The sequence below is a fragment of the Colletotrichum acutatum genome, assembly GCF_030867785.1.
Source record: "Colletotrichum acutatum strain CBS 112980 chromosome Unknown BDZ83scaffold_43, whole genome shotgun sequence".
NCBI classification, from domain to species: Eukaryota; Fungi; Ascomycota; class Sordariomycetes; order Glomerellales; family Glomerellaceae; genus Colletotrichum; species Colletotrichum acutatum.
In genome coordinates, this window is record NW_026849037.1 from 24602 (window position 1) to 40739 (window position 16138).

Consider the following 16138-nt stretch of genomic DNA (forward strand, 5'->3'; position numbering starts at 1 on the left):
GGAGTAGGTCGGAGCAAAGAGCGACCAAGCCAAATGGGGCCTGTCCACACCTTAGTGTCTTCTGCGCGCGCGGTTGCTTAGAAAGTGAGTGGATCCCATCGCGTGCTGACCAACACCAGTGGCGTCCGCGAAACAGCGCAACAATGACTTGGACGTCTGACAATTCCGAGGGTGCGTTAATTGCCTGACATGTGTGTATATAAGTTGAAGGAGTATGCCAGTCTCATGTCGATTGCACGAAGGCCCAGGCCACTGAATTTCGGTATTCCTTGTATCTTCAAAACTAGACACCCGCAGCTGGTAAGACGCTGCATACCTTAATCAAAGCATACAGAGTGGCCATGGCAGCCAATACTCCGCTCTATACCTACATCTCCCCTCGCGAGGGGTACGAAAGTGCCCCCCCGCTGCCAGCTGAGCTCAACGAGGATGGCAAGAGCTTCAGAAACCCACCACGAGAGGGGTTGAGCAAGACGTATGAGGAGTTTCCAGCTCCCCTAGACACTGGGAGACAAGGTGGCTTGTAAGCGACCCGACATTTGCAACGTACTACCTTAGGTACCTTGGGGTAACCTTACTTCTCGCTTGTGGTGCTAACCTACGGTACGCATTGCAGTGACGTCCACATCTACCATTTTCAAGGCAACCCAGAACAAGTAAAGCATGCCAGAGACCTCTGGGAACGCATTCGGAGGGAATGTAAGTGTCTGCAATTGATCCGGCTTGAGAGAAAGGAATGGCTGATGTTTGCTTCTCCAGTCCCAGAGCTAAGAATCTACCGATTCTGGGAACAGCCAATTGGCCCCCACCCCGTGGCTATGTTTGAAGTCAACATCTTCACGCCAGCACAGTTTGGTGCATTCATACCATGGTTGACCATATATCGAGGCCCTCTTTCCGTTCTTGTTCATCCCAACACAGTCGAGGAAGGCGTTGACCATAATGCCACGGAACTCCGTAATCACACACAAAGAGCTACGTGGATGGGCGAAAGGTTGCCGCTGGACACCACTATTTTCTACCGCAGTAAAAACTAGCCTCGCAGAAAGGATAGCGTATAGTAGTGATCACTTAATCACCGTGTCATTTCGTAATACTTACCTTGTCTTATGTATCACCTCGTGAACTATGAAGTGACCCAGTAACTTCAAGATGGCACAGTTGTCGAGAAATTAGCATGGTTGATAGGCAACGGTCTAAAGTCACGTGGCTTTGAGTTACCCGGCGTTTTGACTTCACCTTGCTGCCTGCTGCCTGCGGTACGCTGCCACTGCTGCAATGACGTCATGCCCCATGGTTTGTCAGCGACGAAGTGTTCGATTCATTCTGCCTGCCTTGTCTTGAGGTATACACACTACCTACCGTATACCCACCGATAAGGTACCTTCCCTTGCTTCACTTACAGAGCCCTCAACCCAAGTACTTGCCCTGCCGCGAGGTACGCACGGGAGGTACCCACAGACACCCTACCTTTATCTATTTGTGGAAGGTAAAGGTAAGATAGGCCAGAATATATCAAAGCACACCTAGATTATTCACTACAGCCATTCTGTAGCAGACAACCTAATATCAACCACCTACCTCACCTACGTTGCGTCCTCTTGCCCCGCCTGCCCCTGCGTCCACTGCATAAGGGTTTCCCAACCTGATATCAACATCCACTCCAACCAGGGCCACAATGGCGGGCCGGAAACGAACCAGGGCCGCAAAGTCCGACGTACTGGATGTCTATCAAGAAATGCTGATTGAAGCTGCTGCGGACGCCGGCTCTTCAGCATTCTCAGAGCCCTCAGCTAAAAGACTAAAGCGACCAGGGGAGGGAAAAGCAGAGGCCGTGAAGTCACAGGCCACAGAACAGGAAGGGTCTGCGGAGGACGACGAAGACGCAGACATTGAGTTTGAAGACGTGATTTTACCTCCGGCGACCGTCCAGACCATGTACCGAGATTCCGACGATGAAGAGGATGATCTTGATGATGACATCGAAGAAGAAGTCGAAAATAAGGAGGCTACCAATCTCGACAATGTTGCCTATGGAGCCACACACCACTTTCAAGACTCCCAGGAAGAACCCCAAAAACTAACTCTCAATCTATCAAAGCACGCCAATGCCACGACCGTCACAAGCAAAGGTATCAACAAGCGAAAGCCAGTGACAAAGGAAGAGAAGCAGCGGCGCATCACGATACACCAGACTCATCTGCTGTGTCTCCTGCTACACTGTGCCCTCAGAAATCGTTGGTGTGATGATGAACAGGTTCACAAGACATTGCGTCCTCTGCTTTCGAAAAAAACTATTGGCTACTTGACACCAAGCCCTAGTCTTCCCCAGTTTGGACAAACGGAATCTCTAAAGAACGGCCTTGAACAGGCTGGAGCCATTTTCAGATCCAAATTCCAAATAACTGAACGGGGCCTGCGTCGGCCACTGTGGGCTGAAGACCCTGACCATCTGAAAGACGTGAGTCTATTCCAGGATATCGCACGCGAAGCAACATGCTAATCCTCTTGCCTTAGTACGAACCACCTAGCAACATGGATTCATGCTTACACCGTTCGGACTTCAAAGACGCTGCAAGAAAGCTGTCAGGGTCTCGGGACACCGGCGCGCAGTTGTACTGTGCTTTGCTGAGGGCTGTAGGAGTTCGCGCACGATTGGTCTGTTCATTACAGCCGCTCTCTTTTGGTTCAGCCGGTCCCTCTCTGCCAAGACCCAGAGATGTAAAGCACTCGAATAAGCCTACCAAGGAGGAGAAAATAAGGTCACAGTTGTTACAATACAAGTCGGCTGCCGAGGAACCTTCGTCTTCTGCCTCCATCTTGACTTCACCGCTTCGTCGATTGGGTCACCCGAATGCCGCAGCCTATAAGCTGCCAACAGCATCGACTTCGCCGACTCTGCGGCGACAGGTTGAGGCTCCCATGAAGATTCGCGAGTCGAGCTTTCCGGTGTACTGGGTGGAAGTGCTAGACATGGGCCACCAGAAGTGGCAGCCCGTAGACTCTCTGGTAACAAATTCCATGTGGAAACCCAGGCAGCTGGAGCCCCCGGCGACCGACAAGGAGAACTCTCTGACATATGTCATTGCTTTCGACATTGATGGCACAGTTCGGGACGTCACTAGGCGATATGCCAAGGCATACACGGCCAAGACACGTCGTCTGCGCATTGAGACAGTGATGGAACGTGGCGAGGGTTGGTGGCGGAAAGCATTGAAGCCGTTCAGCCGGCGTCGGCTGACCGATCTTGACCAAATCGAAAACACCGAGCTGAATGCGATTGAAGCACGCGAACCGATGCCGCGAAATGTGGCAGACTTCAAAGACCATCCGGTATTTGCGTTGGAGAGGCATCTGAGGCGCAACGAAGTCTTTACACCAGACGCGCAACCGGCAGGAACGGTAGCTGCAGGTAGCAGGGCCCCCTTGGAAAAAGTATATCGACGTAAGGATGTTCGAATTGCCCGGAGCAGGGACAAATGGTATCGCATGGGGCGCGAAGTCAAGCCAATGGAGGTTCCAATCAAGTTTCTGTCGCGAAGGTCCAACGCGAAACCGGGCGAGTACGCCGACGACGGTTACGGTGGAGATGAACGTAATGCCGCAGGAACGCCGGTCTTCACACAGGATCAGACGGATGTTTACCGCGCGTCACCGGTCGTCAATGGGCGAGTTCCAAAGAACAAATTTGGTAACATCGACATATACGTGGAAAGCATGATACCCGAGGGAGGGGTCCATATCCATGACGAGTTTGATACAGCTGCCAGAGCCGCCTACATTCTGGGGGTCGACTACGCGCCAGCTCTGTCAGGGTTTCAATTCAAGGGCAAACACGGGACTGCGGTATTCAACGGCGTCGTGGTTGCGAAGGAGTACGAGGAGGCTGTGCGTGCGGTGATGACTGGGTTCGAGGATGTAGACGCACAAGAAGAGCAAAGCAAGCGATCCTTGGTCGCCGTCCGGACTTGGAGGCGGTTCCTTGTGGCGCTGCGGATCTTTGAGCGCGTGTGGGCAGGCGTCGAGCCTGCAGAGCGGGCCGAGGAAGAAAGGAAGCTGACCGAATCCGTCCGGACCGACATAGATAAGGGGTCGGACGGCTACGGTACAGAGGAGGGCGGAGGTTTCCTCATTGAAGACAGCGTCATGGTTGACGATGTTGCGCAGACATCGACCAGTGCGGGACTCACAAGCAGGGCCGATGTAAGGGAGAGCACAAATGGCTCTGATCTAGAGAGAGGTAGTCATTCTGCTGCCCACAACGTGGACATTGGTGAGGGCGCCGCAGGTGATGGGGTGGAGGCTGATGAGGGCGGTTTCCTAGTTGATACTGATGAGGAATTTGATAACATTGATGCAGTTGAGAGAACTGCTGGAGTCGAGGCAAGGCCTAAGACTCAAAGGAAGAAAAGTCTTGAGGCAGAAGAGGACAACGAGGTCGAAGATGTGTTGAGCGATGTGACTGAGGAATACGATATGGAGGAAGATGAAGACGGCGGAGGATTCCTGTTGGGTCAGGAATAGGATTGATGGATGGCCCGACAGATCTTGATACCCTACAGAAAGCCGAATTTGACTATTGAGACATGAATCCCTTTTCTGCTGCGCCTAGAATAACTTGGAAGTGGGGGTCAAGATGCCCACCTGGGTATCACATCGAGGGCGAATTGAGATCAGAACGAAGATGCCCCTTTTTTTCTGAGGCGTTGCCTTGTTAAATTTCTTGACTGGCCGAAGTAAGGGGAACAGGGTCGGATCATCGTACAATACTTGGTAAGCTATTACTCAACTTAAAAGTAGGTACAAAAGTAACAAAAGTTAACTCGCACTCGATGAGGTATCCTTCTTCGCAGGTTGACAGCCTACCTTAGCTAAGTACTACTCATACCCGTAAGGTAAGGAATTAGTTTGTGTGTGAAATCGTGGAGATGTGGAGGGACTCTTGTACAGGAGGTTGAGCCACCGAGGTGGCCCAAGCTCCTCGATTACGTAGTACGCACAGACGCTTAAAAACAGCTATGTATTTTCAACGATGGTGAGTGCCTGGCACACAAGGTACGCGGTAGGAACCTTACCACCTTCTGTACTTCGTACGTACCTAAGTAGTTACCAATATTACGTTCAGTACCTTCCCACACTTCCACTGCCGTCCCCAGTGGTTTTCCCGGCATCCGCAGAAAAAAATTCTTCCAGTCAAGCGCGTCGGGCCCACGTGAGACGTAGACGGGAGTGTCCACGTCCCCAGTTCCGAACAAACCCTGACGAACCAGGAAAGCCCGCCCTGTGCTGACTGAGAATCCCCAAGGTCAAAACTCCAGCGCAACCCGGATCAATCAACGCCTTTCCAACCTCCATCGGCTGCCTGGTTCTTCCTATTCCGTCCACCAGATCGCCTGCTTAGCAGATCCATCACGACAGCCCGCGTCGGACTATCTTTTGAAGAGAGAGCAGAGGTCAGTCAGCCCGATTCATTATTTTCCCTCAACCCCCACGCGTTTTACTACTCGGGTGACCTGCTGCTGTTGCGGCGGCACTGCTGCGATGAATCAAAACCCTCGCAGATGCCATCGCTGTCGCACTATTGCGATTGACGATGGCTACAGAACTGCTCTCATCACAGCTGACTTCCGCGACTCGCCCCTACCTGGAGCTTGTCGCGCGAATGGATGGGAAAAGTTTGAGAACGCAAGCTACCATTTCCAATTATCGCGTGGTAACGAGGAAGACGAGAGGAAAAACTTTGCACATTCCTAGAGAGTACAGATACTAAACACATAGTTTTTTAAGACAGTGAATTGAAGCCCGCCTCGAGCTCGAGGACTCACCGCTTGGTCGTGCAACGCAATCGCGACGCGCTCCTGTGCATGCACGAACTCGCACTACACATTTCCATTGACGCGCCTTCTTCTCGTCGCGAAGAGCCCTCGACTTCCTACGTCCACCTCCCGCTTCCTGTTGCGTAACGAGTCCTGGCTTCATTTTGACGCAGTCCACTCGTCAACCTTTCGCCATATTTCCCAGCTGATGCTCAATTACCCACCCGAAAACCCTGAATAATTGGTCCTGCTGTGTCTTGCGCAGCAGTGTCGCGAAACGAAATCGATAGTAGTCGGCTTCACACAGACCGCCCTAAACATCTGTCGCCATGACTTCGACGCAGGAAGGCGAGACGACCGAGGAAGAGAGATTAAAGGTGGAAGATCTCCAAGAGAGCAAACTGGAAGATGACAGCAGAATGCATGAAGTCGGCTTGCAGGAGGACCGACTGCAAGAGGATGATATCCAGGTAGACGGCATGAACGACGACCGCATACAAGAAGAGACGCTCCACGACGCAAGGGTGGATGAGCGACCGGAGCACGAGAGGCTGGAGCACGAGAGACTGGAACACGAGAGACTGGAACACGAGAGACTGGAGAGCGAGAGACTGGAGAGCGAGAGAATGGACGAGGAGCGCATCCCGAGTTATCCGTCTCCTTTGCCAGAGGAGCGGCTCCAAGAAGCCGATCGAATGCATAGCTATCCTTCGCCATCGGCCGAAGCTCAAGACAGCGGCCCTTATTATCACCCGGCTACACGGGACGATGATCCCCAAGAACAGCAACAGCCGCCGCCCACGCCACAGCAGCCCTCGTCACACTCTGCCAGTGTGGAGGAGTTGCAGTTAGCTGCTCAGCTTGGCCAGGATCTTGCGGCAGAGCCCCTGATGCACGTCACAGATCCAGGCATGAACGTCGAGGACCCAAGTCTTCGTAGCATCATGCCCAATCCTCATTCCAATTCCCATTCGGAGCAACCTCAATCTCAACAGCAACAGGCACAGGCACAGGCCCCGACCTCAGCCCAGACACAAACACAGACGCAGACGCAAACACAGGCGCAGGCTCAGACACAGGCTCAACAGCACCAGCACCAGCATCCTCCTCACCAGCATCCACATCAGCACCCTCATCAGCCCCCTCCCCTCCCGCCTGCGTCTCGTTCTTACGTATCCGAGGAAGCATTGCCAGAGTCACTACAGCAACACATGCCCATGTCCATGCCCATGGACCACCATCATCTTGCTCAACCATATGCCCTGGGTGACAGCACTCCGCCTAGAAAACGGTCAAAGGTGTCTCGCGCATGTGACGAGTGCCGGAGAAAGAAGGTCAAATGCGATGCCCAGTCAGATGCTGGAGACAGCCCATGCTCCAACTGCAAGCGGTCTGGCATCCGCTGCATGTTTAGCCGTGTTCCTCAGAAGCGCGGTCCAAGCAAGGGGTAGGTTGGGAATGGCGCTCGCTTCCTGTATCTACAAGATCCAGAGACTGACACAATGCCTCAGATACATAAAAGAACTTGCCGACAGGATCAACAGCATTGAGGGCAAGTTGGAGATCCAAAGTGAGTCATTGCCACCCGAGTCAATGGTAAACTGGACCTCTGCGGCAGCAATGCTTAACTCCATGTCAGGCCCTGGTGAGGACAACAGCCGGAAACGACCATTCTCCAGCATCTCCAGCACCGACATCTCTACTCCAGCACCACAGAGACAGGTCGCCTGGGGTACCGAGCCTCGCCCTCTTCAGCCTATAGCAACACCATCTGATCGTTATCAACCGTCCCCTTTCGCCACCAATGGCTTAGCACCCCAGCCTTTGGCTTTGCCCATTAAGAATGACATGCAGCCACGGCCCCCTATTGCATCAATGGATGGCCCTGTGGCTGACATGCCTGATATTGATCAGGCGCGAGATGTGGATGAAGAGGTTTTCAATGGGTATGTGATTAATGTCCCTTTACTTTTTGAAAGCTGAGACTAATGCACAAATTGCAGCTACCTGACCATGATTCATCCTTACTTTCCATTCCTGCCGAGCAGCAGGGTGTTGATACAAGAGTATTTGGCTCAGTGCCCCGGCCTTCTTCGGGAAGCTTTTGTAGAGGCTCTCTCGGGAACTATTCACTCATTCCCTTCGTTCCAGTCAGGTACTCCTGGAGACGTCCGCCTCGCCCACACGCTATTAGTAGAATGGGAGGCTAGCGATTCTACCTCTCGGACTGCTGTTGCAAACCTCGTTTTCCTCCAGACACTTCTCCTCATGATTATTGAGGCTGACATTCGACCACTGGGCTCTATCGGCGCACCCAAGGAATCCCTGTTGGGCAGGGCGGTAGCGAGCGCCAACACCCTGAAGCTATATCAGGCCAAGGCAGATCTTTCAGAGGCCGAAGCAGGCCCAGATAACGAAAGCCACCTTCGTGTCAGAATTTGGTGGTCGTTGGTCTTGCTCGACCGATGGAATGCTGTGGGTGCTGCGGTGCCTTCCTTGATCCGAGATGAAAGCGTGGTACTGGCACCTGGCCTCAAGGCGGTCATTGGCGAAGTGCCATACCTGCTGATCCGTAAGTGTTCATTTTCTCTTTTTTCTTGAGCAAATATTCCCATGCAAACATGTCATAGTGTTGCGGGGTACTGACCATATAGCAGGTGCATCCAAGTTTCTCAGCCGTGCGTCATCCATGATTACCAACTTCCAAGAGCCACTCAACACAACCTTTGCGGACCGCATGGTGGGCTCTTTCATGGATGCGTGGGTAGAAGACTTTCGTGAGGATCTGCCTGCCCACATCGAGCCCAACATTTATCCTGTTGTTCATCTTGTCTATTGGCACTGCCGCTTATTGGCGTATCTTCTCAACCCATCCGCCAAGTCGACCGATGTCTTGTGGCCCAGTCAAGAGTTAATCAACCTCCTGATCGGCCATTCGCAGCTCATCACACCCTTGCACCATCATTTTACAGTTCTTGCGGTGCTCACATTAGTCGAGCTGGCAAAGTTGGACAAGACAAAGGAAGAGGCCACAAGGCTTCTCGGTGAATTCCGAGATTCCTCGCTTCCAGCTTCCGTCTTTGATGGACTGGTTCGGGACAGGATTGCTGATCACCTTCGCCTCTCCACGAATACTGCCGCAGCTCCAGGTCCGTCTGCCATGGAGGCTGCTGCGAGCCAAGGGCTGCAGCATCTGGCCGATTTGGCAACTCTTTCATCGGCGGCTGTGGAAAAGACAGAAGAGGCACCGACCTACCGCACTGCACCCAGCTACGAAGACATGGGCTTCGACCCTCGGCCTTTACTGCTTATCGGTTACCTCAACGTTGTCCGCGCAACTCAACAAGCAGCCTAGGAGCCTTCTCATCTTGCGTGGATCGAACAGCAGCAGCAGCAACGGCAGCGGCATGAACAACAACATCTCGCGCAGCAAATGACCGATTGTCAGCAGCTGCAGGAGATGGGGGGTGCCCCGGAACCACAGCAGGTACTGCATCATCCACAACAAGGAGAGGAAGAATTGCAGGTGCAGGGGCACGCGCTGCTGCTGGAACAACAACAACTACTGCAGCTGGAGTATCAAGTTACCGATCGGCGTAGTGACAGACAGGCATATGCCCGCAACCCTGAGAATACGGACTCTCTGGGACACTCAGAAGTGACTGGCAAAAAGCACTACTGGTACTATTGAAGATGTCGACAGCGACAGTGGGCGAGTGCCTCTATGGAGGAAGGTGGTCAATATGGATCAACCAGGTGGTTTACCTACAAGGTTACCACCCACCAGTGAAAGATACAGATGCTTGCGGCACCTTTTTGGGTGCTTCAGCATTGGCTTGTATTAATATGAAGTGTAATGTACAATTAGTTCTGTTTGTAAGCCATATCCTCATATGCCAAAGCCTTCTCTCGCCTTGATGCATATTCTAGCCGATGGCTCAATGTAATGATACCACAATTGTACGCACCAGATGCCATTATGATTTGGGAGTCTCCATGTCATTTTCCTAGTTCGCCCCTTGTTGTCACCGACGCGCGAGTGGGGGAGGGGGTTGTCCTGCAAAACTTGGTCGTTGGCTTGAGGTAGAAGGCGGTGAAGAATTTGACCCGAGAGTAAGGTAAGCTGCTAAAGAACCCCCTACCTTCCCCAAATCGCTGTTAAACTATCCGTAGCACGCGTAGGTAGCCTCGACCTCGAAGTGGCACATGGGAAAACCTGCTAGCTGGCGCACCGCGCGCCTGCTGGCCCCATGCAGGAAGAACCATGTGATGTATGCCGTCAGAGTTAATTGACTGACAACGTATCGAAACTGGGTTCCGACTTTCTGGGAGAAGCAGTGATGGGCAGTGCCGCGAACTCTGGAAAGCAAGTGTCCTGTTCCTGTACCACACTTCCCGGACCTCTCTCACTGCCGAGTTTGCCGCTCATGACTTATTCTCAGCCTCTGGCACGTTAGCCGCGACTCAAGGCAATTGAATACACGCTTCACATACATGGTACAGCATCTATCTCGGGGCTATCTGCGTCGATTGGTTGCAGTCCCAACTCCCGAGCACCGGAGATCATCGACTGCCACCGCCCACGGGGGATTTGGAAGGCCCCTGCGAAGACCCCCCTTGTGCCCCCATTCCCTCGTCTAAAGGCGCCGAGAGCCGCGCCGGTGTTGACAGCAGGTGATGACACACTCACATGGTCGCACACAAGTCCACACTCTGGCTCGGCAGCGGCGCCTCCACCAACCCAGCCACCGTTGCCGGCCCAGATAACCGTTTCGGCGAGCATTCTAATACCTACTACCTACTCGCTTGCTCTGTATCCGTACTCCGTACTGGTTGTCAGCCTGCGCTCCTACCAAGTGTGTATACCTACGCATAGAGTCCGCAGCTCCTCACAACTATTCAGTCAGTTCGGCACTGTATCTGCCAACATGCGCTTCGGAGCTTGGACGCCGGAGGTCTGATGGACCTGATTGGATGATCAGGTCACAATCCACACGGTTCTCACGGAGCTCGGGTGGGTTCATCAATCACCGTTGCAACTTGCCCAGTCCCTCTCGATTCCCGCAACGTCAGTTACGGTGGATACCCCTCGAGTGAGTCTCCCAAGGGGTGGGAGACTCAAGAGAAGAAAGAGGAGGGAGGGCAGATGAGGAGAATTATTACACGACGGTGGGCACTGGCCACTTGGCACTCTCAGTGCCGTGGAGCACAAGGGGGGAACTTCCCTGGATGGAGATTGGACAGGACCTGGACGATTTCCGGACAGAGTCACATTCGGTGACCACCTTCCACCGTACCAATCATTCGGTTGGAAAACACCACTGGGGCAGCGGGCTCGCGCAGAGTCGCAGACCCAGGGTCGCTATGGCCCATGGTGGAAAGCGCCGATGGTGAGGCGGTGCCAGCCTAGATGGATGATATGCAGGAACAGGAAAGGAGGGTCCCCCGACAGAGCCCTGAAGCCCTAATGGTACGGATACAGGTGTGTAAGGTAAGGTAGGTAGTTCGTGAAAGGCACCTGCAGGCTGCAGCTGTCTGCTTCTCCCTGAGTTCCTGCTGCCCGCTCCTACTGCCGGCCGTCTGTTCGGCTGGAGTTCTGCGTTTTGCTTCGAATTTGACACTCAAGTACTTACCTACCTAGTGAGGTCATATCAGTTGGTGTATCTAAGGTAAGGAAGTAGTTGCAATGAGCAAATGGCTGGTAGGCAACCTGGCCACAGCGCACGAAGGCAAGGCACCAAGCACGGTACTCTCCGTACCTTACTGGTGACTGTAATAGATGTAGAATAATAGATGTAGAATAGATGCCGCAGCACAGAGCAACTGCGGAGTACAAGCCTTCGTCTACACAATAAACCCCCCTCCCCTCCCCTCCCCCAAGGCCGCATAACTCAATCGGTATTGCAAGGCCCTTTTATCTGATTGATGTGGGCCCTGTCATCGAATATCGAAAGCTACGTATACCCGTACTAGCTTTGATTTTATTAGGTCGTTTGGGCCTTGGCTTGTGCCCCTCTCTCATCTCATTCGCATTCGTCATCCACATCGGTGGCACATTCAGTTTTCGGTTCGTGCACCGTTTGACCTATTGACTTGCCTTGACAGTTAACGATGAAGTTGCCAAATGCTTGTCGAAAGTAAAATGAAAAACAATAGCAAGGCGTCATCTCGGTGAGCGCATGGTAACTTGTGAGTAGTTCATTCCCCAAGAGATTGTCGAATTCGGATTGCCAACGGCCAGTTCAACCCTTATACCCACTATTACGGGCATGCAAATCTCGATCAGCGACCTCTTCCCTTATTCAACTGGCGATGTATCAAGCCCCCTTCACCTCTGAGCCATTCCTATTACGCCGACATCTGCTAGCCTTTCGTTACTGGACGAGAACCTCTTGCAGCCCGTATCAAGGGAAAGCAAGAGTCACGGAACATAAAAGCTTCTGCGAATGCGCAGCAAAGCCCAGATCTATCACTCTACGCAAACAATACTACGTGAATGCACCTCCGCGATCGCCTTGACATGGATACCATTTTCATTGCCCCGCACCTCAACAACAAGAAACTGAAACCGCTTAAGTCTTTCTATATACAGCTTGTTCATGTGCAATGAGGGAAAACGATATGTCGTGAGGGTGAGCCAATTGCACACTGAAACCCGGTTTCCAAGGCCTACATACATAAATCGTTGTCGTCTGTAACCAAACCATCCCCAATAGCCTCACCTAGATGCTACCCAGTTGCCTTTGCGCCGAGTCCAATTGATGATGGTAATGATAATGAGATGCTGTCACTCTTTTTTGAGCCGCCCGCCCCGTCTTTTTTCTTTTTCAGTCCCATGGTCAAGCCTAACGTCAAAAAAAAAATATGAAAGAAATAGCCTCTAATGCTGTCCGGATAAAGTGTAAACAAATTGAAGAAGAAAAAACAAGAGATCTACGCCAACTCCAGGTATGGATATCGTAGCGGGCATCTATCCAGTCGTCCACCACAAAATCTCGTCCCGCCTATGCTCGCATTCCTTGCGCCTGTGCTTGCCGTCTAAAAGTCGTTGGACTGGATATCATTGGCGTGCAAGCGTCGAAATTGTCATCATATCAAAACGCCTACGGCATCGTCCAGGGTTCCGGCTGAAACTGCGGCAGGCCATCTGGCGACTCTTGGTATGTGGCGATGCCGTCGTTGAATTGCTGACCCCAGAACGCTGGGTCGTCGTCAAAAGTGAGAGAGCCGCCAGCAATCGGGCCGCCGTCATCAAATGAAGAAGGTGCTGCCATGAACTTGTTGTTCGATGATTTGGCGAAGCTGTCGTAGTCAATCGTGCTCAGGTCTGCTCCAGCAGCAAGGAAACTCGCTGGGTGAATAAAGCTGTTGCTTCCAGTGCCGAAGCCGTCGTAGTCACTGTCGCCAGCGATGAAGTTGTCCTCTACTTCAGAGACCTCCCCAGACGTCGAAGTCGTCGCGGCGAGGGTGGGAGCTGGCTCGGAGCCCGTACCAAAATCGAAAATGCCATTGAAGCTCTGAGCGCCAGCCTGGCTGTAACTTGAGGGAGCAAAGTTGTCCGTCCTGTCAGTGAGATCGATATGGCTCCAATCCACGGACGCAGCGCTCAGCCCGGCACTAAAGATCGGCGCATCGTGATCCGACGACATTCCCGATCCGCCAAACAGGTCGAAAGAGGCGTTGGGTACATATGTCGGGTACTCAATACCAGAAAGATCAAGGGGCGGAAGCTGGTTGTTGAGTTGCTGGAAACCAGATGAACCTCTCATGAGTGGAGAAGCAGCTTCAGACTTGACTAGTCTCTGTGGAAGAGGTGCGACGCGGCCGGATACGGGATCCTTGAGAGGGTTGTCACTGATGCGCTCCGGAGAGTGGCTGCCCAAGCTGCTGGTGCTGTGCAAGGAATTGACACGGTTGAGTTGATAAGGTCCGCACTTCTGAGAAGCCTTGTTGAGCTTGTGTGCTGGTTTGTGATGGCCGTGCTCGTCAAAGGTTAACATGCCATCAGAATGGACCGTGTTCGCACGCCGCCTGCGGACGGGCGGCTTCGGCCGAGGAGCGATGGCTTCCTTGTCGGAGTCGGATTCGGGGACAGTGTCGAGGGCTGGTTCTTTCTTGTGGCTACAAGTGCAGCGACCACCATGGTTGCAGCAACAAGTCTCTGCGCGTGAGGAACATGAGTGTTAGAGGGGAAATGTTCACATCATGGAGGCAGATGACTTGTCAAAAGCCTTGGGCAGACTCACCTCTATGGCCGTCGGCCAAAGGCTGCAGGTGAGCGCATTTGCTTGTCTTCTCACCACAATCGCACTTGATGTGGGCAGAGCGTGACTTGCGCATCGACCGACAGTGTTGACATTGGGAGACGGGGCGACCCTTCTTGTTAATATGTTGAAGGGGACGATCTGCAGCAAGACAGGCGGTTAGCTGCACATGTTTGCGAGGAACTCGATGCTCAATGGCGTAGTTGGAGAAGGAAACCCCCAAGTGAAAGCGGTAGAGTAGAGGTAGCTTGGGGTATGTTGTGGTAAAGCTAACTGAACTGCATTGCATGGGTGCAATTGCAATGAAAAGAGAATTGCAAAGAAAGGCCCATGAACTTACCAGAGTGTTGGCAATTGCTAACACGGTGACCCCGAACGCAGGCCTCACAGGCGTACTTCTCCCCGTCGATAATCATGTCGGGCGAGGCAAAACAAGCAGCAGAATGGGAGAGGAATGGTTGGGAGGAAAAAAGCGATTCTAAGTTCCCCCGCCACGAGAGTTTGGAAAGGAGGGAGATCGAAGACAATCGGCGGTCGGCAGGCGTGCAAAGAAACGGTCGAGTCGAGCACGAGGATATGGTAGGTCGGGTCGGCCTGGAAAGTGGGATTTTCTTGCCCTGGAGCGTGGAGCGGGAGCTCTTCGGTCTCGTTACAGAATGTTTGGCGTGGGCTGGGGGGGGGGGGGGCGTGTTAGTCCAGTGCCCCTGGTTGGGTTGGATGCCGTGGGTGCGATGGCTAAGAGCTGGGCCGGCCGGTAGCGGAAGCTGGAGGTTTTGGGGTGTCTGTCTGTCCGTACTTTACGTACGGCTGTACGGGGCGGCTGGTACTGGGACTGCGGTGGTGGTGGTAGGTGTGGTGGACTGGTGGTGGGAACTTGGCCAAGGGTTTGTTTGTGTTGTCCGTCTTCTGGGAGGGTGACGGAACCTCTTGTCTCGTCTTTTCTTGTGAAGAAGAGGGGAGAGACTGGAGTCAGAGTGACAGCGACCGCCAAGCACGACAAAGTGTGGAGGTCTATGAATAGGACATATCCGTGGGGTATACGGATAGCTGCTAAAAGATTTTCATAAAAATCAGAAGAAAAAAAGAGATGAGGACGACGGGCGAGGGTAGGGTCGGCCAAGCTTCGAGGTAGGGGGGTACTTTGGACCAATTGACCGATGTCAACGTCCGGAACAAGTGGGTAAGTCTAGTCGAGTGGTGGGTGTTGAGTGGAGAATTTTTGTCACCTTTCCAATGTTGTGTCTGGGCTTGCTCGAGTTGTTCAAGCCTCAACCAAGTTGGCGCATGCGAGGTAGAATATCCGTACTGATACTGCTATGTTCTATTTTCAGCAGTCGGTGACAGAAGTAATCGAGGATAACCCGGGCCCAAGAAAGATTCAACAAAGGACGGCAGAGACGGTAGAGAGCTGTGAGTCGTGAGAGAGCATCCGTAGTAGACGAGCTGCCAGTTTCGTAGAGCAGTATGGTAGGGGTAGCTGAGCGTGTCGTCGCCAGTGAGGGCCCTGTATCTGGGGTGCAAGGGCTGAGCATGTGCGACGAACAGGATGTGGTCGGTGTGTAGCGGACCGTGGTCCTCGACGAAGACCGTGCAGCGCAGCACAGCGATTGCCGGTGTTGGCGCCTTGCCAGCTCCTCTCTCGCCCAGTGTAGCAGTGTCCGGGTTTTGGGGGTTGCAGGGAGGCGGGATGAAATCGAGACTCTGATTCGGAGACGCGGGGGGTAAACCAGCCGACCAGTCGTACCTAGGCGTTGAGGCCCTGGAGGGTGTGAAGATCGGAGGGGTTGGTAGCAGCGCAGCAGGGTGGGGGTTCGAGGTTCCCTTCTTTTCTTTGCTGGCACGGTGGCAGGTCTGCAGCGGAACGGCGTCAAAGTCTGTACGTCTTCGATGACAGTTATCCGTGGACCGTAGGTAGCCTGTGGCCCTTCTCACAGCTGGGCTAGCTTGGCTGCAGTATGTGTCAGGCAAGGCACGGTCGGAGAGACTGTGGCCGAAAGAAGGTGTGTACCTTTGCAATGGGATTCCAGCAAGATTCCCGAGGCAAGGGGAAAAGGTCGA

The 16138-nt window shown here is 53.2% G+C and overlaps 4 protein-coding genes across 4 annotated transcripts; 3 read left to right on the forward strand and 1 right to left on the reverse strand.

Moving 5' to 3' along the window:
- BDZ83DRAFT_620150 (dopa 4,5-dioxygenase) lies at positions 1 to 1210 on the forward strand. The gene is made up of 3 exons (XM_060508178.1): positions 1 to 523; positions 617 to 699; positions 760 to 1210. The coding sequence occupies exons 1-3, from the start codon at positions 342 to 344 to the stop codon at positions 1035 to 1037; spliced, it is 543 nt and encodes a 180-aa protein (XP_060365288.1). The 5' UTR covers positions 1 to 341; the 3' UTR covers positions 1038 to 1210.
- A 468-nt stretch (positions 1211 to 1678) lies between these two features.
- On the forward strand, positions 1679 to 4524 carry BDZ83DRAFT_576978 (Rad4 transglutaminase-like domain-containing protein; the record flags this gene model as incomplete). Its single annotated transcript, XM_060504971.1, has 2 exons — positions 1679 to 2461; positions 2518 to 4524. The coding sequence occupies 2 exons, from the start codon at positions 1679 to 1681 to the stop codon at positions 4522 to 4524; spliced, it is 2790 nt and encodes a 929-aa protein (XP_060365289.1).
- Positions 4525 to 6145: 1621 nt separating this feature from the next.
- On the forward strand, positions 6146 to 9171 carry BDZ83DRAFT_576866 (uncharacterized protein; the record flags this gene model as incomplete). The annotated part of the gene is made up of 5 exons (XM_060504961.1): positions 6146 to 6340; positions 6395 to 7263; positions 7328 to 7762; positions 7820 to 8388; positions 8474 to 9171. The coding sequence occupies 5 exons, from the start codon at positions 6146 to 6148 to the stop codon at positions 9169 to 9171; spliced, it is 2766 nt and encodes a 921-aa protein (XP_060365290.1).
- A 3748-nt stretch (positions 9172 to 12919) lies between these two features.
- Positions 12920 to 14496, reverse strand: BDZ83DRAFT_576937 (copper fist DNA binding domain-containing protein; the record flags this gene model as incomplete). The annotated part of the gene is made up of 3 exons (XM_060504966.1): positions 12920 to 13977; positions 14063 to 14221; positions 14421 to 14496. 3 exons carry the CDS (start codon positions 14494 to 14496, stop codon positions 12920 to 12922), a joined length of 1293 nt encoding a protein of 430 aa, XP_060365291.1.
- Positions 14497 to 16138: the final 1642 nt, after the last annotated feature.